The sequence below is a fragment of the Bos taurus genome, chromosome 11 (genome assembly GCF_002263795.3).
Source record: "Bos taurus isolate L1 Dominette 01449 registration number 42190680 breed Hereford chromosome 11, ARS-UCD2.0, whole genome shotgun sequence".
Taxonomy (NCBI): domain Eukaryota; kingdom Metazoa; phylum Chordata; class Mammalia; order Artiodactyla; family Bovidae; genus Bos; species Bos taurus.
In genome coordinates this window covers 1,521,787-1,545,244 of record NC_037338.1, presented here as the reverse complement: position 1 = coordinate 1,545,244, position 23,458 = coordinate 1,521,787, and the positions used below count along the sequence as shown (strand labels likewise).

Sequence of the window (23,458 nt, the reverse complement as noted above, 5' to 3'; positions counted from 1 at the left end):
GATGCTGGGAAAGATTGAGGGCAGGAGGAGAAGGGGATGACAGAGGATGAGACGGTTGGGTGGCATCACGGACTCAATGGACATGAATTTGAGTAAACTCCGGGAGTTGGTGATGGGACAGGGAAGCCTGGTGTGCTGCAGTCCATGGGGTGACAAAGAGTCAGACATGACTGAGTGACTGAACTGAATCATGGTTCGGGGCTGACTCAGGGATACTTCATCTTAATACTTCCTTTTCCCAGGAGGGAGCCAGTGGGACTCAGGCTATTCCTGGCCAAGTGTAGGAGGAATGGGGATGGGTATCTGTGTTTGCAGCCCCACTGCACCCGTGACTGCTTCCTCCACCCCCACCTCAGCCGTCTTCTTTCCCACCTGAGCTCTTCTCATCCTAACATGAGCCACGTGGGCTGTGGGTGTGGTAGCATCTTTATTATCTAAGCCAGTGGTTCTCAAAGCATAATCTGAGGACCCCTCGGGGTTACTCCAGACCCTTTCACATCTTGATTCTACCTGAAAAGTAGACATCAGCTGCCTGCAAGCATGACAGCAGATTTTCATCATCAATTGCAACCCAAACAGCGTAGGGCAAAACATGGAGCGCAGAAGCAGGCGCGAGAGGCCAGCTGGCTTTATTAGCCAGATGCTAAAGCAATTTGTAAAAATGCAAAACAATACCATTCTTCTCATTGATTATTTTTTGGCTTGAAAATGATGGTTGTTTTTCATAAGAATTTTGTCATTTACATTAACATGTAATAGGTTCATTATTGTTTTTAAATGAGTAAATATTTTAGAAATTCTCAGCTTTAATTGTATGGCAACTTGATAGATACAACCTGTGTAAACAAAAGCTCTTTGGAATCTGAGATAAGTTTTAAGAGTATGTTGTTCAGTTGCCAAGACTCTTTGTGATCCCACTGACTGCAGCACACCAGGCTTCCCTGTCCTTCACTGTCTCCCAGAGCTTGCTCAAATTCATGTTGCCACTGAGTCGGTGATGCCATCCAACCATCTCATCCTCTGTTACCTGCTTCTCCTCTTGCCCCCAGTTTTTGCCAGCCAGGGTCTTTTCCAGTGAATCGGCTCTTCATATCAGGTGGCCAAAGTATTGGCATTTCAGCTTCAGCATCAGTCCTTCCAATGAATACTCAGGACTGATCTTCTTCAGAATGGACTGGTTGGATCTCCTTGCAGTCCAAAGGACTCTCAAGAGTCTTCTCCAACACCACAGTTCAAAAGCAACAATTCGGGTTAGGGTTAGGCACTCAGCCTTCTTTATAGTCCAACTCTCACATCCATATGTGGCTGATGAAATTATTCATTATTATACTGTAATTATTATTTTCACGAGAATATTAGAGACTTCCCTCGTAGCTCAGTTGGTAAAGAATCCACCTGCAGTGCAGGAGACCCGGGTTTGGAAATGGCAAACCCTGGAGAAGGACCCTGGAGAGCCTGGAGAAGGAAATGGCAACCCACTCCAGTATTCTTGCCGCTTCTTGCCTGGGAAATCCCCTGGACAGAGGAGCCTGGTGGGCTACAAAAGTGACCATGGGGATCACAAAAGTCGGACACAAGTTAGTAACTAAACCACCACCATACTGTAATTATTATTTCAATCAGAATTTTAGACAGTGTCTGTTTGGTATGGTTTGGGTTTTTATATTTAGAGACATATCTGGGGCAAGGGGGTGGTCAGATCTGGAATGGAATAAGCTTCAAAAGTCAGCTCCCCTTGGAAGGCATCAGGGAGTGCGGGTCACTATTGCTTTCTTCATGAACCCTGAGAAAAGGAGCAGGCTTTTCCAGGAAGCCATTACACTGACGCTGTCGGCGTGTTGCAGAAAGGACCTGAGCAGGGATGTGCCAGGGGGCTGAGGCTGTCCACCACCCCTCTGGCCCCACCCAGGCCCGCTCTGTCGCCCACCAATGCCAGCACGATGACCAGGCACACCTGCTCCACCCACCCTGGGACTGGTCCCTGACTCCTTTGTGCTCTTGGCTCCCACACCCTGGCCTTGGCTCTGCCCGTGACCCCCCGGCTTCTGTTTGTACCAGCACCTGGGGGCCTGACAGGCTGCCGTGCGCTGGGCCTCGCGTGCTATCTCTGGCAGGAGGCCCTGTCCCAGCTCCAGCTGCATGACTTGGGCCCTGGCCACCTGGCCAGCACTTTGGTTGGGTCAGCCCTGGCCCCGTGGGAAGCCCTGGAGGATTTGAGCAGAGATGACAGGACAGAGTGAGGGCCTGTTTACAGAAGTTCCTCTGTGTAGATTGGCACCTGAACAGAGTTGTCATCTGTGACGCTACAGGGATTCTTTGCAAGGGTGGGCCAGGGGGTGAGCTAGGACCCACCCAGGGACTCCACTGCAGCTGTGGGCTTGGTGCTATCTATTTATTGCACTGGAAACCATCCTGCATAATGGAAATTTCTCATTTTAAGGCACAGTGATTCTTCTTGCATTGAACTATTATGTTAAACATAACAATAGTGATTACCTGTTATCGTTTGCTAAGTCCCTGCTATGTGCCAAGAGAGGTGAGTCATTCATTTTACAATCGTTTATTGAATGCCTACTACAAAGTAGTTCGAGAGGCAGTGAACAAAACAGGCAAAAAATATACCCGCATTACGGAGTTCACATTTTAGGCAGCAAACTAATAAAAAAGTAAATTTATGTCGGATGGTTGTCGATGCTAGACATAAAAATCAAGCGTGGTAAACTGGAAAAGAAGTAACCCTATCTCTGTCCACAGATGATATAATTTTTTTAATGTAGAAAACCCTAAAGATTCCACTAACAAACTGTTAGAACTGATAAACAAATTTGGTAAAGTTGCAAGGTACACAATCCATCACTCTTTTCCATTAAAATTCATATAAAATAGTGCACTTCCCATTAAGAGCTAAGTAAGCTCATGAAATCAGGCTGGTAATGTCAATACGGTACATTCTTCAATGGTGCTGTCAGTGTTGGTAAATTATATGATTACAGTAATCATCATAAAAATTTCCAAGGCAGCTAGGAGTTTGGTAGGAAGCATATGCTGCCAAGAGAAGCGGCATTAAATTTAAGGCAAGAATTTGGAAAATCTGAAGCCGTCAAAAAGCTGCAGTGATATTGTGACAGGTAAAAAATGTCTTTGGACAGAGCCATGGGAATGTCATTTTCCGTCATTCCTCTTCTGGGCTTTCCTGGAGTAGTCAAGGGCCCTGGGGAGGACAGAAGCACAGTGGCGACAGGCAGCCTTTGTTACAGAATTCTCCCAGCACTGTGCTCAGGGCCCCCACTCTGTGGCCTCAGGGGAGAATCAGCCAAGAATAAGGAACAGCTGAGAGCAAGAAGGGTCAGATGTGGGGGCCACAGTGAGAATCCTGGATTTGTTTTGCAAAGGTAACTGTAGTCATAGGAGGGTTTTCTCAAGGGTGGATAGGGAAGAGGAGGTAGGGAAGCACAGTATAATGCTTATTATATTTTCCTAGTTTTTGACCACACAGCACAGCATGGAATCTTAGTTCCCTGACCAGGGATTGAACCTATGCCCTCTGCAGTGGAAGTGTAGTGTCTTAACCACCGGACTACCAGGGAAGTCCTGTAATGCTTGTTTTGAAAGTATTACACCCGTGGCAGATTCATGTTCGTGTATGGCAAAACCAATACAATATTGTAAAGTAATTAGCCTCCAATTAAAATAGATAAATTTAAATAAAAAAGGAAGTATTATAGTATCTTGGTCAAAATTTACAAGTTTATTCAAAAAATGTTTATGGAAATGCAAAAGACCTGGAATCGTTAAAGCGGTTCTAAAAAAGGACACATTTGGAGAGCTCTCAGTATTTGATTTCAAGACTTGTTCATGGTGTCTCAAGATTATGTGGTATTGGCATAAGGTTAGACACACAGATTAATAGGACAGAATAGAGAGTCCTAAAATAAATCCACGCATGAGTGATCAATAGATTTTTGGACAATGTTGCCAGGGCAATTCAATGGGAAAATAAAAGTCTTCTCAATAAATAGTGCTGGAATGACTTATAAACTTATAGAAAAAAAGTTAGCTTTGATCCCTACCTCGCGCTACACACAAAAATAATTTGAGATGTATTATACACCTAAACATGAATTCCACAATTAGAGTTTGTGGAAGAACAAAGGAGAAGGCAGAGGTTTCTTAGAGAGGACGTCAAATGCTAAACACATAAAAGAAAAAGAACTGATAAATTGATCTTTATCAAAATTAAAAGCTGTTGTTCATCAAAAGACATCATGAAGAGAAGAAAAAGACAATCACCAAACCAGGAAAAAATGCCTACAACGCATATATCTGAAAAAAATTATGTCCAGGTACAAAAGACTTGTACCCAGGACATATAAAGAGTTCTTAGAGCTAAATGCTAAGAAGATAAACTATTCAATGTAAAAAATGGGCCAAAGACTTGAATAGACCCTTTATAAAAGGGTCCAAATGGCCAATAAGCATAGAAAAATGTGCTCAGCATCTTTAGTCATCTGAGAAATGCACATTTAAATCATAATGAGAGGCTTTCCTGGTGGCTGGGTAGCTCAGACTCTGAGCTTGCAGTGTAGGGGCCCAGGTTTGATCCCTGGCCAGGCAGCTAGATCCCACATGCCACAACTAAGAGTTCTCACTTGGGCCCGAAGACCTGGTGCAGCCAAACAAACCCAGCCAGCCAGCAGCCAACAAGCCAAAGAGCCCACAGTGAGATGACATCGCAAGCCCTTGAGAATAGCTGAAGGTGGGAAAGACAATACAAGCTGATGAGGATTTGGAGAAACTAGAATTCTCACGCACTGTTGGTCGGAGTGGAAAATGGTATAGTCATTCTGCACAAGTGTTCAGCACTTCCTTACAACCCTTTAACCAGCAGTTGCATTCCTGGGGGCTTACAACAGAGAAATGGAAACACATCTCCACAAGGACTTGTTCATGAATGCTTACCTCAACTTTACTTAAAATAAGCCCATGCTGAAAACAACACAAATGTCCATCAATAAGGGATTGGACAAACTGTGGAACACCTGCAGATGGAAAACTACTTGGCCATGAAAAAGAATGAATGACAGATACACAAAACAACGTGGATGCCTTATTTGCCCAGAAGAAGGCAGATATGAAAGTACATACTGTGTAGTTCCATTTTTGTAAGTTCAAGAACAGGAAAAGCTAGTGAATATTGATGAAAAGAGAACAGTGGTTGCCCATGGGGGTGGTGACCCTGTAAAGGAGAATGAGGAAACTTTCTAGGTGGCACAGGGATGTTCCGTGATCTTAATTGGTGTGATGGTTACACAGGTGGATAATGGACCAGAACTCATGCATTTACGCTCTGTGCCTTTTGCTGTATGTAAATTTTGCCTTGATACTAAGATCATCCTGGCTGATATTTGAGGCAGAGTGCAACAGGAGGCCAGCTGAAAGGCTGTTAGAATAGTCCAGGTTCAAGATGGTGATGGGAGATGTAAGCAGTGAACAGACTTGGGACCCCTTTTGGAGGGAGGGTCAGGACTAGGTAGCCCAGTAGGCAAGAGTCTTGTTTAAAGCAGGCCCCAGAGGACTGAATCCTTGAAGCCCATTTACTTATTCTATTTGTATGTTTTACTCTGGTTCATTTTCTTGCTAAAATAATTAAAGGTTTATTATAATACAGGACATGTATTCAGTTCAGTTCAGTCGCTCAGTTATGTTCAACTCTTTGTGACCCCATGGACTGCAGTATGCCACGCCTTCCTGTCTATCACCAACTCCCAGAGCTTACTCAAACTCATGTTCTTCAAGTTGGTGATGCCATCCAACCATCTCATCCTCTGTTGTCCCCTTCTCCTGCCTTCAATCTTTCCCAGCATCAGGGTCTTTTCCAATGAGTCAGTTCTTCACATCAGGTGGCCAAAGTAGTGGAGTTTCTGCTTTAGCTTCAGTCCTTTCAGTGAATAATCAGGACTGATTTCCTTTAGGATTGACTGGCTGGATCTCCTTGCAGTCCAAGGGACTCCCAAGAGTCTTCTCCAACACCACAGTTCAAAAGCAGCAATTCTTTGGCAGTCAGCTTTCTTTATAGTCCAACTCTCACATCCATACATGACTACTAGAAAAACCATAGCTTTGGCTAGATGGACCTTTGTTGGCAAAGTAATGTCTCTGCTTTTTAATATGCTGTCTAGGTTGGTCATAGCTTTTCTTCCAAGGAGCAAGGGTCTTTTAATTTCATGGTTGCAGTTACCATCTGTAGTGATTTTGGAGCCCCCTCCCCCAAATAAAGTCTGTCACTGTTTCCAATATTTCCCTATCTATTTGCTATGAAGTGATCAGATGCCATGATCTTAGTTTTCTGAATGTTGAGTTTTAAGCCAACTTTTTCACTCTCTTTCACTTTGATCAAGAGGCTCTTTAGTTCTTTTTCACTTTCTTCTGTAAGGGTGGTGTCATCCACATATCTGAGGTTATTGACATTTCTCCCAGCAATCTTGATTCCAGCTTGTGCTTCATCCAGCCCAGCGTTTCTCATGATGTACTCTGCATATAAGTTAAATAAGTAGGGTGACAATATACAGCCTTGACATACTCCTTTCCTGATTTGGAACCAATCTGTTGTTACATGTCTGGTTCTAACTGTTGCTTCTTGATCTGCATGCAGATTTCTCAGGAGGCAGATCAGGTGGTCTGGTATTCCCATCTCTTGAAGAATTTTCCACAGTTTGTTGTGATCTGCACAGTCAAAGGCTTTGGTGTAGAAGTAGATGTTTTTCAGGATCTCTCTTGCTTTTTTGATGATCCAGCAGGTGTTGTCAATTTGATCTCTGGTTCCTCTGCCTTTTCTAAATCCAGCTTGAACATCTAGAAGTTCATGATTCACATCCTGTTGAAGCCTGGCTTGGAGAATTTTGAGCATTACTTTGCTAGCGTGTGAGATGAGTGCAATTGTGCGGTAGTTGAAGCATTCTTTGGCATTGCCTTTCTTTGGGATTGGAATGAAAACTGTCCTTTGCCAGTCCTGTGGCCACTGCTGAGTTTTCCAAATTTCCTGGCATATTGAGTGCAGCACCTTCACAGCATCATATTTTAGGATTTGAAATAGCTCAACTGGAATTCCATCACCTCCACTAGCTTTATTTGTAGTGATGCTTCCTAAGGCCCACTTGACTTCGCATTCCAGGATGTCTGGCTCTAGGTGAGTGATCACACCATCGTGATTATCTGGGTCATGAAGATCTTTTTTGTATAGTTCTTCTGTGTATTCTTGCTACCTCTTCTTGATATCTTCTGCTTCTGTTAGGTCCATACCATTTCTGTCCTTTATTGAGCCCATCTTTGCATGAAATGTTCCCTTGGTATCTCTGATATTCTTGAAGAGATCTCTAATCTCATTCTGTTGATTTCCTCTGTTTCTTTGCATTGGTCACTGAGGAAGGCTTTCTTATGTCTCCATGCTATTCTTTGGAACTCTACATTCAAATGGGTATATTTTTCTTTTCTCCTTTGCCTTTTACTTTTCTTTTCTCAGGTATTTGTAAGGCCTCCTTAGACAACCATTTTTCCTTTTTTCATTTCTTTTTCTTGGGGATGGTCTTGATCACTGCCTCCTGTACAATGTCACAAACCTCCATCCATAGTTCTTCAGGCACTCTGTCTGTCAGATCTAATGCCTTGAATCTATTTGTCACGTCCACTGCATAATCGTAAGGGATTTGATTTAGGTCATACCTGAAGAGCCTAGTGGTTTTTCCTACTCCCTTCAATTCAGTTTGTCTTTGGCAATAAGGATTTCATGATCTGAGCCACAGTCAGCTCCTGGTCTCGTTTTTGCCAACTGTATAGAGCTTCTCCATCTTTGGCTGCAAAGAATATAATCAATCTGATTTCAGTATTGACCATCTGGTATTGACTATATATTCAGTAAGACTGATTAAATGTAACTAAATTAGGGAAATTGAAACCAGAAGATAGAAGAAGCAAATATGCCAGTTTGGGGACTGATGTTGGAAAACTAAGATCAGGAACCTATTTTTGCCCAGTCCTCTTGGCTGGGCCCCTAACAGGGCTTGCCAATGGGTTATGAAGGGGACAGTAAGGGTCTTTTAATATCAGAGGAAAGAAAGCTCAGATTATAGACACCCATGCAGTGTTCAATCAAGTTGATTTTAGTTGAAGAAGAAGGAATGTTTGTCTTTTGGAGACTCTCTGGGCTTATAAAATAAAAAAATATACATTTTTGTAGAATTTGCTTTGTAATAGAATATTGTATCACAAAGGTCTGATATATTAGATCAGATCAGATCAGATCAATTGCTCAGTCGTGTCCGACTCTTTGCGACCCCATGAATCGCAGCACGCCAGGCATCCCTGTCCATCACCAACTCCTGGAGTTCACTGAGATATCAAGTGCTTTATAAAGAAATGAAGGTTATTTTAGGGGAAATTACCTTCCTTCTATTTGAGACTGAATTTATTAAGCAGAAATGTAAATATCATAGAGTATAATTTAGGATAAAATACAAGTTTGAGTATATTCTCTATACATTTATGGAATCATTATAATTTAAAATTACTATAAGGTAATAGTCTGATATGGGAATTGAGTTTGGCTTGAATATATTCAATCAGCCTAAATGAATATATAGATAAGTAGAAATACTGCAAGAATGTATGTCAAAAAATGCATTAATTATTTGATTGATCATTACTAGCATGGGCAGTTCAGTATGCTGCCAATTGAATATGGGGGGACCTTGTAAATATTAGACATTCTTTATTTAAGAACAATTAGTAAATCAAAGGAAAATGAAATGAAAGAAGAACTGAAGAAAAGGGAGAATTTATGTGTGGAGAAGATGTTAAAAGTGTGTGCTAGTAAGGAAATCCATCAAATTAAGCCTTGTCTTCATTCTGAAACTTTTACTTGATGTCTTGAAATGGACCAGCCGAAATGAGTGCTTGAGTCAACACCAGAGCATTAACGGCAGACTTCTATGGCATTGCCCATAGGATCTAACGGCAAAGATCTCTGTCCTGGGCAGAGACTCGAGAAGGGAAAGAACTGTCACAATCAATTTATTGTGCTCCAGGATGGCTACATTGGGGGTTGGTTCTTTAGGAAATGTGATCGTAATTTATTTCACTTTTATGCATGTAAAAGTGACCATAGCTGGATCCCACCGATGGCAAAGTCATGCTGCCCCATCCATGGTGGAAATGGAGAGAATGAAGTATGATGAAAACCTTGCCTAGTTGGAGATGCTGAGGGATTTCCCTGGTTCTGATGGGTTAGGTTTAGCTCCAGCAGAGCATGTGGTTTAAGGGGAGGAAGGGGCTGTTATAACAAATTGAGTGGGGTGATTCTTAGCAAAGTCACCTGGGGACTGGGACATGCTGGTGTCACATGCTTTCTGGAGATGAGGCTGGTGGTACAGGAGAGAGTTGTTGATGACTGGGACTGGGCCACCCAGAGTCCCGGGCTTCCTCCAGCTCAACAGTGAGGGGCATTGAGGACTGGGAGCAAGAGGTCCACGTGAGGACACTGAGTATCTGGTTTCTGGCCCTTCTTCTACCACTTACTAGATGATTCTTGTTGGACAAGTCTTTTGATCTCCCTCAGCCTAGACTCTTCCATCCATGACATGGGGTCAGCACGTCTTGCCCCACTCAGCCCTTCATGAAGGGTCATTGTGGGGATCCACAGGACAGAGGACCTAGGGACCCTCTGAAAAAGCCCGCAAATATCCATTACAGTTGGTTTTTATTATTTGCTGGGGACGAACTCTCCTGTGTGAGTGATGCTGGAGCCAGGCACTGGTACGTGCTCCAGCCTTGGAGGTATTTTAGGAAATAATCAATCCAAGATGCACTGGGTAGGAGCCATGCTAAGAGTCATAAATCTTGACAGTTTGCTGCTTGAAAAAATTAATAATGCTTGAGAGGAACATTGTAAAAACCTACAGGAGGGAAAGTAGTATGTTTGGGGAGAGAGCTTAAGCCAGTCTGGAAACTGAGAGTCATCCAAGGAAGATAGGCTCCTCCTGCCCTGGTGGGGCATAGTTTAGACACATGTACAAACACACACAGCACACATGTATACACTCGTGCATGTGGGCAGCTTGCACAAGTTTTGTGGGGCGCATTTCAGAAGAGACTGATGAGTCAAAAAGGCTAGCATTGAGACTTCCCTGGTGGTCCAGTGGTTGGGACTCCAAGCTTCCAACTCATGGGGAACAAGTTCCATCCCGGGTCGGGGAACTAAGATCCCACATTACCGGGGCGCAGGACCAGAGGAAAAAAAAGCTAGCATTAATTCCAAGAAAGGGTAATTGGAATTTACACATGCAAGGGCCCATTACTTTTGGCAGAAATGCCACCTGCCTCTGAAATTTTAAAATGAAACAGCAATGGTGCTCTTGTCCTGTCCCATTTCTTGCTGGTGGAGAAGAGCATGCTTGTATAGCTTTGGGATTCAAGGCTGCTGTGCACAGCAGTGGAAGACAGGGTCACAAAGGGGGGCCAGACGTCATGGTTTTTAACTGATCAAAGCCCAAGGATGGTCTGTGGTTAGAAAGGAAAGTGAAGAATAATGCTTTTCCTATGTCCAGAATGTTCCAAAACCTTCTGAATCCTCTGTATTGAATCAGGATGGTCACCTGGACTTGTGCCAGGCTCTCGCTGTTGGTGGGAGTGCTGGTGGGTTGTCATGGAGAATCGTTGAGGGGAGGCCCAGGGACAGACTTGGGTAAGGCCACCTGAGGCCAAAGGCAAGTCAGTCAGGGCTGGGCTCCATGCAGGTGTAGTTGACTTCCTATTATGGGAGAAGAGAGTCTTTAACTGCTTTGTCTGTGGTCTGAGACCAGATGATCGCATTAAAAAACAATGAACAGATGCTCACGACTATATAAAGGAGATAAACAACTAGGATTTACTGTATAGCACAAGTAACTCTCCTCAGTACCTCACCATAAACAGTGATGGAAAATAATAGAGATAGATGCTGGGAAAGATTGAAGGCAAAAGGAGAAGAGAGTGGCAGAGGATGAGATGGTTGGATGGCATCACCGATTCAATGGACATGAACTTGGACGAACTCCAGGAGATGGTGAAGGACAAGGGGGCCTGGTGTGCTGCAGTCCATGGGTTCACAAAGAGCTGGACATGACTTAGCAAGTGAACAACAATACATTTATATAAATTTAACTGAATCACTTGGCTGGACACCTGAAACTAACACAATATTGTATATCAACTATACTTAAATAAAAAGAATTTTTATAAGGATGAAAACATTGACTTCTGTAGGGTGATAGGATTATTTTTTATTTAAAAATTGCTTAATAAAAGTGTTGAATTTTTTAAATTGTAAAAGTAACATGTTTATTTTTTTTTAAATGTTAATTTAAATGGTTAGGATTTAAGGATATCTTGACATTGGGTCTGTCATGTTTTCAGGTGGAGAAAACAAGGAATTTTGTCAGCCGGAGCCTGGTCATAGGAGAAGTGCTCTCCATGGCGGACATGGCCACAGGAGTAAAGGTGAAAGTCAGTGGGTCTCCCAGCCTTCATGCACTGCGAGTTTTGCTTTATTTCACTATATTTTTATTTATTTGGCTGCGCTAGGTCTTAGGTGTGGTGTGCGGGATCTCATTCCCTGACCAGGGACTGAACCTGGGCCCCCTGCCTTGGGAGCTTAGTGGCTTAACCACAGGAGACCAGGGGCGTCCCATGAACTGATAGTTTTGAATGAAAAGGAGAGAAAACAAAACAGTTCCATAGGTGTCAGTCTGTCCCTACAAGAGATGTTTATAAAATGGTACAGCTCCCAACACATCCCCTTGACTTCCGCTTCAGTCATTGTATTCAATCCGGTATTTGGTTTTCTTTGCTTTTCTTTCTGTATACTTTTACTGCATTTATGCCAGCCAGTTATTTTCCTTTCCTTTCCTTTTGTGTTTTAGTTAGTTACTCAGGCTGCACTGGGTCTGCGTTGCTCGGGCTCGCTCCGGTTGTGCAGAGCGGGGCCACTCTCCGGCGGTGGTGCGTGGGCTTCCCATTGCGGGGATTCTCTTGTTGCGGAGACGGGCTCTAGGCACTTGGGCTTCAGTAGGTGTGGTGCACGGGCTTAATGCCCTTTGGCATGTGGGATCTTCCTGGACCAGGAACTGAACCTATGCCCCCTGCACTGGCACATGGATTCTTAACCACTGGACCACCAGAAAAGTCCTCCTAAGTCTTCAACTACTGAATAATACTCCTTTGGGTGGAACAACACTTGGGATTCTTATATACTTCTTATATACTTCTCCGTTTTTGCTGATTAAATGGGTATAAAATGGCATCATGCAGTAGACTTGTTTGCATGTACCAGCTCACCAAGGGTGGTAAACAGAATAGCTTAAAAGGCATGAGTGCCATGACCTCTCCTAATGCCCTAAGTCTCCCAGCAGGCATGTGGCTCTGCATGTAACCTCCTCTCCCTCCCTGGATGCCACTGCATCTCCAGATAAGTGTCTGCATGCAGACATCCAGTTCTGATGTCCCCAAAGGGAGAAGTTATGATTAGAACATGAAGAGGAAATGATCAAACGAGAAGCCATTGATGAGTCCAAGATGCAAACTCTTTGTGTTCTGCAGTACAGACGTTTACATATGAGTAGGAATAAAAGGGCTTCCTTGGTGGCTCAGACGGTAAAGAATCTGCCTGCAATATGGGAGACCTGGGTTCGATCCCTGGGTGGGGAGGATCCCCTGGAGGAGGAAATGGCAACCCACTCCAGTACTCTTGCCTGGAGAATCCCATGGATGGAGGAGCCTGGTGGGCTACTGTCCATAGGGTCTCAAGGAGTCAGACACGACTGAAGTGACTTAGCATGCAGCAACAGAAATTAAAAACCAAGACTTCTGTGAATGCCATCCCAAGGTGAAGACGTTTGTAGGGAAGCTGGCTTCCCTACGATTTCAGCCAGGCAAGGTCTCTTCTCTCTTGGCTGTGGCTTCTGCAGTGAAGAAAGTCAGCTCAGATGCTCAAATAGATCCTCCTATCAGAAATCCTAGAGGATCCTGCTGAAGACTCATGAACCTCAGCTGGTTGTTTTGCTACATTGCCCCCCATTCTGTCTGGCAGGTCTCTATGGGGAAGACCCCACAGGCTGTCCCCACTCTCTGGGTAGGACACCTGCTCGTCTGCAGCTGCAGGGTCTTGCACGGAGCCAGGCGCACAGAACTGCATAGGGAATGTTTGAGCGAATGAGGGAAGGGCAGCTTCTGGTATCAAGCAGACCGAAGAAACATTTCAGCCTGTTGCAATGTGTGGACCTTACTTCTTGGGTGGGGCAAAACGTTCGTTTAGGGTTTTGCCACAAGATGCTACAGAGAAACCCGAGTGAACTTTTCAGCCAACCTAAGTAGACCCTGATTCAAACAACAAACCGTAAAGAAAGACTAGGAATCAGTTGGGGAGATTTGAACATTGGCTCTCTAGCAGTATTAAAAGATTATTATTGTATCTGAGGTGAAATAATGGTTTGAGGATCATGCTTTTAAGAAGAGTCCCTACCTTTGACAGAGGCTTAGGAGATACTTAGGGATGAAGTGACAGAATGTCTGGGATAAACTTTGAGATCCCCTGCGGTGTAGAATGGGAGAGTGAACTGGGGGAAAATGAATAAAATGGACCATGAGCTGGGAATTGTTGAGTTCATGATACTCTTCTATTTTGTTTGAATTTGTCCACACTAGAAAACTTTTAAAAAAGTTTTACTCCTGAGTATCCTAGAAGGAAATTTGAATAGATTTAAAGAAACAGACCTTTAAAAATGCTTCTCTGATCACATCAATCCTCTACTGAAGACCTCTTCCTCTTATGGTTTAGAGAAGGCCTCCAGCCCTTGACCTGGCTCACAGGTCCTCAAATGGCCTGGCCGGACATTCGCCTCTCCAGACACCTTCTGTGCCATATGGTCCTGCCCAGGATATATCTTGGCCTTCTTTCGGTCTCTTGTTTCCACATCTGGACCACTCATGCTGTCTTTCTCCTCCTTCACCTGCCTGACACTCATTCTCAAGTCTCAGCTCAAGTGTCCTTCTTTCAGGGAAACCTCCCTCCATCCTCAAGTTTATTTATTTATTTCTGTCTGCGCCGAGTCTGTGTTGCCGCGCAGGCTTTTCTCGAGCTGTGGTGAGCAGGGGCTGCTCTGGTGCCTGTGCTCGGGCTGCTCTTTGCGGGGCCTCTCTTCCTGTGGTGCACGGGCTCTTGGTGTAGTTGAGGGTCCGTGCTTGCCGCGTGTGGGCTCAGCAGCTCAGTCCGCCAGCTCCAGAGCACAGGCTCCGTGGTATAGCGCACAGGCTGAGTTGCTCCACGGCGTGTGGGGTCTTCCTGGACCAGGGATGGAACCCCTGTTTCCTGCATTGGTAGGGAGATTCTTTATCACTGAGGCGCCAGGGAGCCTGCAGTTTAAACCCCACTTACGTGCTGTCATCTGTCCGTGTACCTTACAGCGTCTGTCTGGGTGCGCGCCCATTTTGGATTGAGGTATTTATTCACATGTCTCCTGTATGTCGCTTAGCACCGCTAGAGGGCAGCATCCTTGAAGACTATCTGTCTACAGTCTTGCTATGTAGGAAGTGTCAAGACATGAGTATTAAATGAATGCATAGAATCAAAGCTGTTTGGCAGTCACTCAAAAGGTTAAATGTAGAACTACTGTATGATCCAGCATTTCCACTCCTAGGTATGTACCCCGAAGAATTAAAACAGGGACTGAAATAGATACTTGTATGCTAGTGTTCATTGCAGCGTTGTTCACAGTGCCTCATAGGCTGAAAGAAGCAAGTGTCCATCAGTACATGAATGAATAAGCAAAATATTGTCTAATATATAGAATGTACCATGGACTATCACTCAGCCGTAAAAATGAGTGAAGTTCTGGTACATGTTACAACATGAATCTTGAAAATATGCTAAGTGAAATAAGCCATATCCATGAGGACAAATACTGTATGATTCCACTTATATGAAAATTTGAGAATAGACAAATTAATTTCTAGAGATAAAAAGTAAATTACAGGTTCCCAGAGGCCGAGGGAAGAGGAGAACGGGGTCCGTTGTTGGTTAATGGGCAGTTTGTTGGGAGGATGAAAAAGTTTCAGAAGTGGTGCCAATGGTTGCATAATACTGTTAGTACAGTTTATCCTGCTGAACTGTACACGTAACCGTGGCTAAAATGGCAAGCTTTGTGTTATAACATTTATGTTATTATTATACCATAATAAAAAGACTTGGAAAATTGGACAAAAATGATGATTAGGGACTTCCCTTCGTGGCCCAGTGGTAAAGACTTTCTTTTTTCTAATGTTGGGGGTGTGGATTCAATCCCTGGTCAGGGAGCTAAGATGCTACATGCCTCATGGCCAAAAAAAACAAAACATAAAAACAATATTGTAACAAATCAATAAAGACTTTAAAAAATGACAATTAACCCTGTTTGCTTTTCCCGCACATGAGTTGTTTGTTGCTGTTGTTTAGTTGCTAAGCCATGTCTGACTCTGCAACCCCGTGGACTGTAGCTTTCCAGACTCCGCTGTCCATGGGATTTTCCAGGCAAGGATACTGGAGTGGGTTGCCATTCCCTTCTCCAGGGGATCTTCCTGACCCAGGAATTGAACCTGGGTCTCCTGCAGTGGCAGACAGTGGCAGGAGGATTCTTTTCTGCTGAGTCACCAGGAAAGCGCTACATACAGGGTAATCTTTCTTCCTTGTGCTCGGACATCCTAGACAGTTAGCGGAGGGTGTAGGTTGTGCCCCTGGTCCAGCCCTTCTGCCTTTCCTGTTGGTGATGGAGGGAGACTTCGGTGAGGGGAATGCAGTGCATGGAGAATGGGTGAGTGAGTCCTGGGTTGGTCACGACCTCCCCACATCTCACTGCCAGCCCAAGGCCCCTGTGGCTCTCCTGGTCACCTGAGCTGGCCGTCAACCTGAACATCAGTTCATCAGCGTTATCTGCACCCTGTAGACCTGAGCGCCTTTCTCTCTTCCTCCGAGTCTGCATCATCCAGCAGCTCCAGGTGTCTGTAAGTGCTTCGGACAAACACAGTTGTACTCACACAGCCAAGTGCTGGCTGAGCCAAGGGCTGCTTGGACAGCGACTCACAGTGAGGGCGTGGGGAAATGGAGAGGGCTGCCAGAGAGAGAGACCTTCTCTGCTGAGGGCTTTGAATCTCACTCTGACTTGGGAGCTGGCCCAAGGTCTCCCGCCAAACAGGCTGATGCAATCTGGATGAACTTACAGCCAAAAGAATCGAGACCTGCTTCCTTTTCTTCTTCCCCATGACGGCTCCTGTTTCCCCTTGTTTGAATCATCTCACTCTATCTTGGTTTGCGTGGGCTGCCATGATAAACAGCTACAGAACCAGTGGTTTAAACAACAGAAATTAATTTTCTCATGGTTTTGGAGGCTGGGAAGTCCAAGATCTAACTTCCAGCTGATTCAGCTCCAGGTTAGGGCCCTCTTTCTGGCTTGTAGGCAGCCAGCCACCTTCTCTGTGTGTGCTCACATTTCAGGAGCAGGATGGGGGAGACAGAGAGAGAGAAAAGAGAGAGACAGAGAGAGAGAGTGTGCACTCTGGTATTTCTTGTAAGGGCACTAATCCCATCATAAGGGCCCCATTCTAAAGACCCCATTTAAATGTAGTTAGTTCCCAAGGTCCTATATCCTAACACCACATTGGGGATTAAAGCTTCTGCATATGAATTCTGGGCTTCTCTGGTGATTCGGCAGTAAAGAATCCACCAGCCAATGCAGGAGTTGTAGGTTCCATCCCTGCATTAGGAAGATCCCCTGAAGGAAGAAATAACAACCCATTCCAATATTCTTGCCAGGAAAATCTCATGGACTAAAGGAGCCTTTTGGGTAAGTCTCTGGGGTTGCAAAGAGTTGGACATGACTTAGTGACTATTCAGCAACAAATAGAGGAGTTTTTGGGTGAAGACCTAACGACTTAGTCCGTTGCACTATCTTTTGTGGGGTCACTGTAGTCTCAAAAACCGTTTGCAGTGCCTTGGTATAGCCCATCTACTCTTTGTTTTCTTTTTTAAACATACTTATTCATTTGACTATGGCAGTTCTTAGCTGTGACACGTGGAATCTTTAGTTGTGTGGCATGTGGGATCTAGTTCCCTGAGCAGGGATCAACCCACCCCTTTTATTGGGAGTATGGGGTCTTAACCACTTGATCACCAGGTAAGTTCCTCCCATCTGCTTTTGAAATGGAAACAATCTGAATGCACTTGAAGTCTCTTTAGGGGGCCTTCTGTCTGCCCATCATGTAGGAAGGACCTGGATTCTTGCACACATCAGAGACCTGGCAGGTCCGTGGTGTCAGGGAGATGGTCAGAATGATGAGGGTTCATGTCCCAACTCTGAGACGTCTCCATCACGGCCCTAGAAGTCACATCATACTCCTGCAGCTTCATTTTCTGTGAGGACGGTGATGCTAGCTGGTGTTGATGCCCAGTCACTGGCTGGTTCAGATTTAAGCCGATGGTGCCCAGGAAGAGCTCCAGGCCATGCCTTGCAGGTTGCAGGAGCTATGTAAGTGGTGGTGGTGGTGGGGCTGCAGCTTCTGACGTAGGCCTTCCCCAAACGGGCTGCCAGATGGTGGCTCAGCTAGTGGGTGGAGGAGGGACCAACCTTTGTTCCCAGGCTCAGCCCATTCAGCTTTCCCTGCCCAGGGGTCGGCTCTCCTTCTAGCTACTCTTTGGGAGCTAAAGGGCCTTGCTGAAGACCATATCCCTGGGCCTGTCAGCCTGTCCTGACTGTAGTTCCCAGCTCCCAACTGTGGCCACCGGAGGCTGCTACCAGCCCTCCCTGGGCCTGTTGTGCTCATGACCCCCTGCACTTGACCTTGGAGCTGTGTCTGTGGTCCTCCAGAGAAGTGAGAAAGGAGAGAGGGGGCTTTCTCAAACAAGCAGTACAAGGTGTGCATGTGTTTAAAGTTAGGGTTCTCCTTGGGTGTCCCTTGCCTCCTGCTTCCGTTTTATTTCCTTGCCGCTGCTTTCCCCAGCTTTTCTCTGCATCTTGTCTCCTGAGGGGGCTGGGTCCAGCCAGAGCAGGCCTCTCATGGCCGTGTTGGCAGCAGTGGTCTGGTGCCCTGTCACGGGGCCGGCTGGTGCTGCTCCTCGTGGCGGCTCCGCGCCCTGCTCCATTCTGGCTCAGCATCCCTGTTTTAGGAATCCACCCCTCCTCCCTGGCTTCTCCTGCAGCCTCCTCCCTTGCAGTGGATGATCCTCCATCTATCTGAAGACTCAGGTCAAAGACCAGGTATCACATTGCCCCCACCTCCCGAGTCTAACCCACCAGCTCTGTCTCCAGAATCCTCCCCAAACGCCTCCACTTCTCGTGCCCTTTACTGTGATCTGACCACCATGCCCTGGCCAGGCACCTGGGCCTGCCCGCCAGGCTGGGCGCCGCACCCTGCTCAGAGTACAGTGGGCCAGGGAGCTGTCTGTGAGAGTCCCCCAAGGGCCTCCCCAGCTGTCAGATTCCCTGCTCGTTGGGGACTGTGGCTTTGGCGATGTGCTGGTCAGCACATGGGAAGAGGTCCGTGTTTGAACAGACCATGTGGATCGGGGTCTCGCAGGTAATGCCTCAGTTAACTCCTGCAGTTTTAAAACCATTCTTTTATTTTTGGCTGTGCTGGGTCTATATCACCGTGAGGGCCTTCTCTAGTTGCGGTGGGTGGGGATTACCCTCTAGTTGCGGTGTGCTGGCTTCTCACTGTGGCAGCTTCTCTAGGTGCGGAGCACAGGCTCTAGGGTCCTCGAACTTCAGTCGTTGCGGCTCCTGGGCCCCAGAGCACAGGCTCAGTAGTACTGCACACAGGCTTTAGTTGCCCACGCCCTGTGGAATCTTCCTGGATCAGGGATTGAACCTATGTTTCCTGCATTGGCAGGCAGATTCTTTACCACTGAGCCACCAGGGAAGCCCAGCTCCTGTGGTTTTCCAGAAGCCTGCAGGTTTCACTCACCCAGCCCAGCGCTCCTACTAATAGCCTTTAGTGAATGGAGTCTTTCAAAAGGTGGCCGACTCATTTCCTGTCTTTCTAAAGAGGAAGAAAAAATGTAAAACCTAGGAAAACAATGCAACATAAAGAACGCATTAGCCACCAGCCAAAGAGACTTAAGGGCAGAAAATTCAACCTCTTTTAGTTTTAGAAAAATATTTTTCTTTAACTTGATTTCCAAGAGGGTTTGGGGGGAAAAGGGCTATTTGGATGGATTCCATTTTCCTGGGTTGGAATTAGAAAAGCAGTTTGCTGGGTCGGCAGTGATTCCAAGGAGCAGGGAACTGAGAAATCAGGGTGTTCAGCCTCTTCCAAGGACGTTTGATGATGCCTCCAAAGGCAAAACGCCTCATATGTCAGATGTAATTAGTGAAATTCATCCGTTGTGACGTCAGAGCATTTCAGCTGGTCAAGTGGTTCACTTCGACTTGATGAGGTGGCCTTTTTGGAAGTTAGCGTAAGGCTGATTACACCCGTGTGGTGCGGGGTATGGTCCCCACCAGAGGCTGATGACAGTTCTCAGATGGGAGCATGTGAAGATGCTGTTTCTGCCACTTACCTGCAAGGTCTTCCTTGGGGTCACTGTGTCCACTGGGATGCATTCCATTGCAGTGACCCCAGAAAAAAGGACCTATTGGCTGCTGTACTCGAAGAGTCCAGGGTCCACTCGCTTCAGATGTGGGTGTGTGGGACCTGGTCCCTCTCATCTCTCAACTTCTTGACCCCCATGCACTGGCTTCCTTCACCAGCTCTCTTGATGGCAAGAGCAATCCCCACCCTCCCTTCTTCCAAGTTCCATTACTTCCAATAAAAGAGAGAGTTTCTCTTCTCTAATAGCTGACTCCTGTGTCCAGTGGCCAGTCTGATAGGACCCACCCAGATCACAGATTCATCCCAAAGCATCCCCTTGGCCACAATTTTAGGCAGATTGGCCAGTCCTGGGTCCCAGGCTCATCTGAAAGCTGGACTGGAGGTTGACATTAGCCACGAGCCACTTGGACTGAATCTGGGGGAAGAGGACTCCCAAGAGGAAAGCTGGGGCTGTGTTCCTATGGGGATGCTGAACAGCAAGCACAGCAAATGTCTGAACACCTGAGCTCTTCTGTCTTTGCAGTCAGTCCCCTCCTCCCATCAAACGGCCCTGCTCAAGCCACCCTTCCTTTTCTTCTTTCTCCTCCTCTTGACCAAAGTGCTTGGCAGTTGCCTCTCACTGAACCTTGCTACGAAGGGCTGTTGGGTGTCAGGCAGCTTGGACTTGAACCCCAGCCCCACGTGCTTCCTCAGGTGCAGCTGTGGACAGGTCACTTCCTTCTCCTGAACCTCACTGTCCTCATCTGTCAAGTGAGGAAGTGGAGGTGAAAGTGTCAGTTGCTTCATCATGTCTGACTCTTTGCGATTCCATGGACTGTAGCACGCCAGGCTCCTCTGTCCATGGAATTCTCCAGGCAAGAATGCTGGAGTAGGTAGCCATTCCCTTCTCCAGGGGATCTTTCCGACTCAGGGATTGAACCTGGGTCTCCAGCATTGCAGGAAGAGTTTTAACTGGCCACCAGGGAAGCCTGGTGAGGGAATTGCCAATTATCAAGTGAGGGGAATTGTGCTTTCCTCCTGGGATGGTCGTGATAGGCAGTGAGTGTGTGGAGCTCAGACCCTGGAAGGCGGGAGGCACAGTAGGTAGGGCTCATCATTCACCGCTTTTGTCAGATGGGGAAACTCAGGCATTGTGTCATTGTGCAGGGTCCCCAGCTGGCGGGGCGCTGAGGGGGGGTGAGTCTGGCCTGCCTCACCTGAGCCCAGTGGCTGCTCATGCTGTAGCCTGACCTCTTCCATCCACCTTCCTGTTTGCAGACTGTTTCTTGTGGACTCTCCAGGCTGCAGTCAGCACCTGGGATCTGTTGCGCACAAAGACTGTTGCGTATCTTTGACCTACAAGGCACCAAATTAAACCCTGAGCAGACAAGGCAGGGGCTTTCCTGGTGGTTCAAATGGTAGAGAATCTGCCTGCAGTGAGGGAGACCCGGGTTATATTCTCTGGGTCGGGAAGATCCCCTGGAGGAAGGCATCAGTATTCTTGCCTGGAGAGTCCCACGGACAGAGGACAGAATCCACGGACCCTACAGTCTGTAGGGTTACCAAGAGTTAGACATGACTGAGTGGCTAACACTTTCCCTTTTTTCAGACAAGGCAGAGTGATGGCGTGCACCAGGCTTCTCTGAGGATAGGGGATGGATGGGCTGTGCTGCTGGGGTGACCTCTGCACAAAGGGGAACCGAGAGCCGTGCCTGCCCAGGGGGATGGGGCTGGACAGGCCGCGAAGGGGAGGCCGTGGATGCCTTGCTGCTTGTGGGGCGAAGGTAGAGCTTGATGAGCTGATCGGTGTTCCTTGAACGCTTTTGCCCAGTGGGTTCGGTCGTCATTAAGTTGTTGCCTGTTTCTAACAATGATCTGTCCTGTGCTTGTTTCCAGTGTGGAATAATTTACTGGCTGTTCGGTGGGGCCATCAGAAGTCTTGGAGGCCCAGCACACGTAACTCAGTGGCTTCAGCCTCTCCAGGTATGGCATGGACCACCCTAGATAGTTTCTATGAAAATGAAAATGAAAGTCGCTCAGTCGTGTCCTACTCTTTCTGACCCGTGGACCATACAGTCCATGGAATTCTCCAGACCAGAATACTGGAGTGGGTAGCAAAATGTCACAGTAGTTAGGGGTGTGTATACTTTCTTTTGCAGAAAAAGAAAGTAAAATATAGAATTAGTGTCATCCAGAGCTTTGTTTGAAATGAGAATCCTAAGATTCCCTTTTTTAGATTGCACAGGTCTGTCATATTGTTATCGCCCTGGTTGTCACCAGACTGAATTTTTATAATATCTCCAACTCACTACTCCCTCTCTCGCTGATGTTCTTAATGATCTGTTGTTCAATTGTTGAGTCGCTCAGTCCTGTCCAACTCTTTGTAACCCCATGGACTGCAGCATGCCAGGCTTCCCTGTCCTTCACCATCTCATGGAGTTTGTTCAAACTCATGTCCATTGAGTCAGTGATGCCATCCAGCCATCCTGTCCTCTGAGATAATGATCTGAGAGGTCGGCAGTTAGAGCAGCCATTTGACTAGCTGATTCCCTTCTAACCCGGTCAACTCCAGGAGCAGAAATACACGGGGATGTTTGCAATGACTGAGAGGGGCCACGGGAGCAACGTCAGAGTGATCCAGACCGAAGCCACCTTTGACTTCTCTGCACAGGTGAGGATTCTTCGTGTGGTTCTGCAGTCCTGTGGGCAGAAGATTTGAACCCAGCAGACCCTCCCTCTGCTTCCTCCCGAGGCCGTGTCCGCCCACACTGTGTGGGCTCTCTAGCCAGAGGTGCTCGGATTCGGAAGTGTCCGAGTTTCAGTGGAGGTGGATGTGTGCTCAGCCTCCCTGAGTCTAATGCCAACACTTGCACAGCACCTACCTTGGGAGGACACTGCTGAGACATTTGAGGTGCACTTATTAACTTAATGCTTTGGGGAAACTTGGTGGGAGCAGGACCTCCACCATCTTGTGGTTCTTCCGAACTACAGCAGGTACATGGGTATAAGAGAGGTCTCTGTGGGCGCGTCACCCCGTGGGGCAGGAGGGCACTGTGTGTGCTGGACCTCCTTCCGGGAGCCGAGTCCTTGGTGCTGGCATTGATACCAACCAGGCTTCTTGACCTTCCCCATTCAGTAGAAACTGATCAGAGGCCAGACAAGAAATTCAGGCAAGGCTCTCCTGGGGGCCCTGCTGCAGCAGGGGGAGGTGAGAACAAGCATCAGGTTCTCTTGCTTGCTCACTCCCTGAGTGGGGGGCGAGCCGATCCCTTCCATGGGGTGAGTATAGGGGTGTGTCAAGGCGTCAGGCCAGAGGGATGGCTTAGATGGTTTGCCCGCCCCTGAGGTGGTGTTGTGTGCAGGGGGTAGCTCAGTATCCTGTTTTTGCTGTCGACACCCTGCTTCTTCTCCAGGCTCTTCAAAATTGGCAGTTGCGTTTTTTGGTCTCTTTGTATGTTTTCTCTATGATTTTGCCCCAACTGAGCATGATGCAGTTATTTTTAGTCCAGTATTGTATCTTTATATACTGTGTTGTTTGAGGAGAGGTGTAGACAGGTGCAAGCATTGCAGCAAAGGGTCCCAGGTCCCAGGTCTGTCTCAGCATGATGCAATATCTTTAACTGCTGCTGCTAAGTCGCTTCAGTCGTGTCCAACTCTGTGCAACCCCATAGACGGCAGCCCACCAGGCTCCTCCGTCCATGGGATTCTCCAGGCAAGAACACTGGAGTGGGCTGCCATTTCCTTCTCCAATGCAGGAAAGTGAAAAGTGAGAGTGAAGTCGCTCAGTGTGTCGGACTCTTAGTGACCCCATGGACTGCAGCCTTCCAGGCTCCTC

General features: G+C 46.7%; 1 protein-coding gene across 4 annotated transcripts in view; it reads left to right on the top strand.

Moving 5' to 3' along the window:
* The window catches only part of ACOXL (acyl-CoA oxidase like), a 339,747-nt gene that overhangs the window by 31,121 nt on the left and 285,168 nt on the right, over positions 1–23,458 (top strand). For all 4 annotated transcript variants that reach the window (XM_002691158.7, XM_059891623.1, XM_010809768.4 and 1 more), the window contains exons 3-5: positions 11,446–11,529; positions 21,520–21,606; positions 22,196–22,294. In XM_002691158.7, coding sequence (XP_002691204.4) covers positions 11,446–11,529; positions 21,520–21,606; positions 22,196–22,294 — 270 coding nt within the window. The remainder of the gene's footprint in view (positions 1–11,445; positions 11,530–21,519; positions 21,607–22,195; positions 22,295–23,458) is intronic.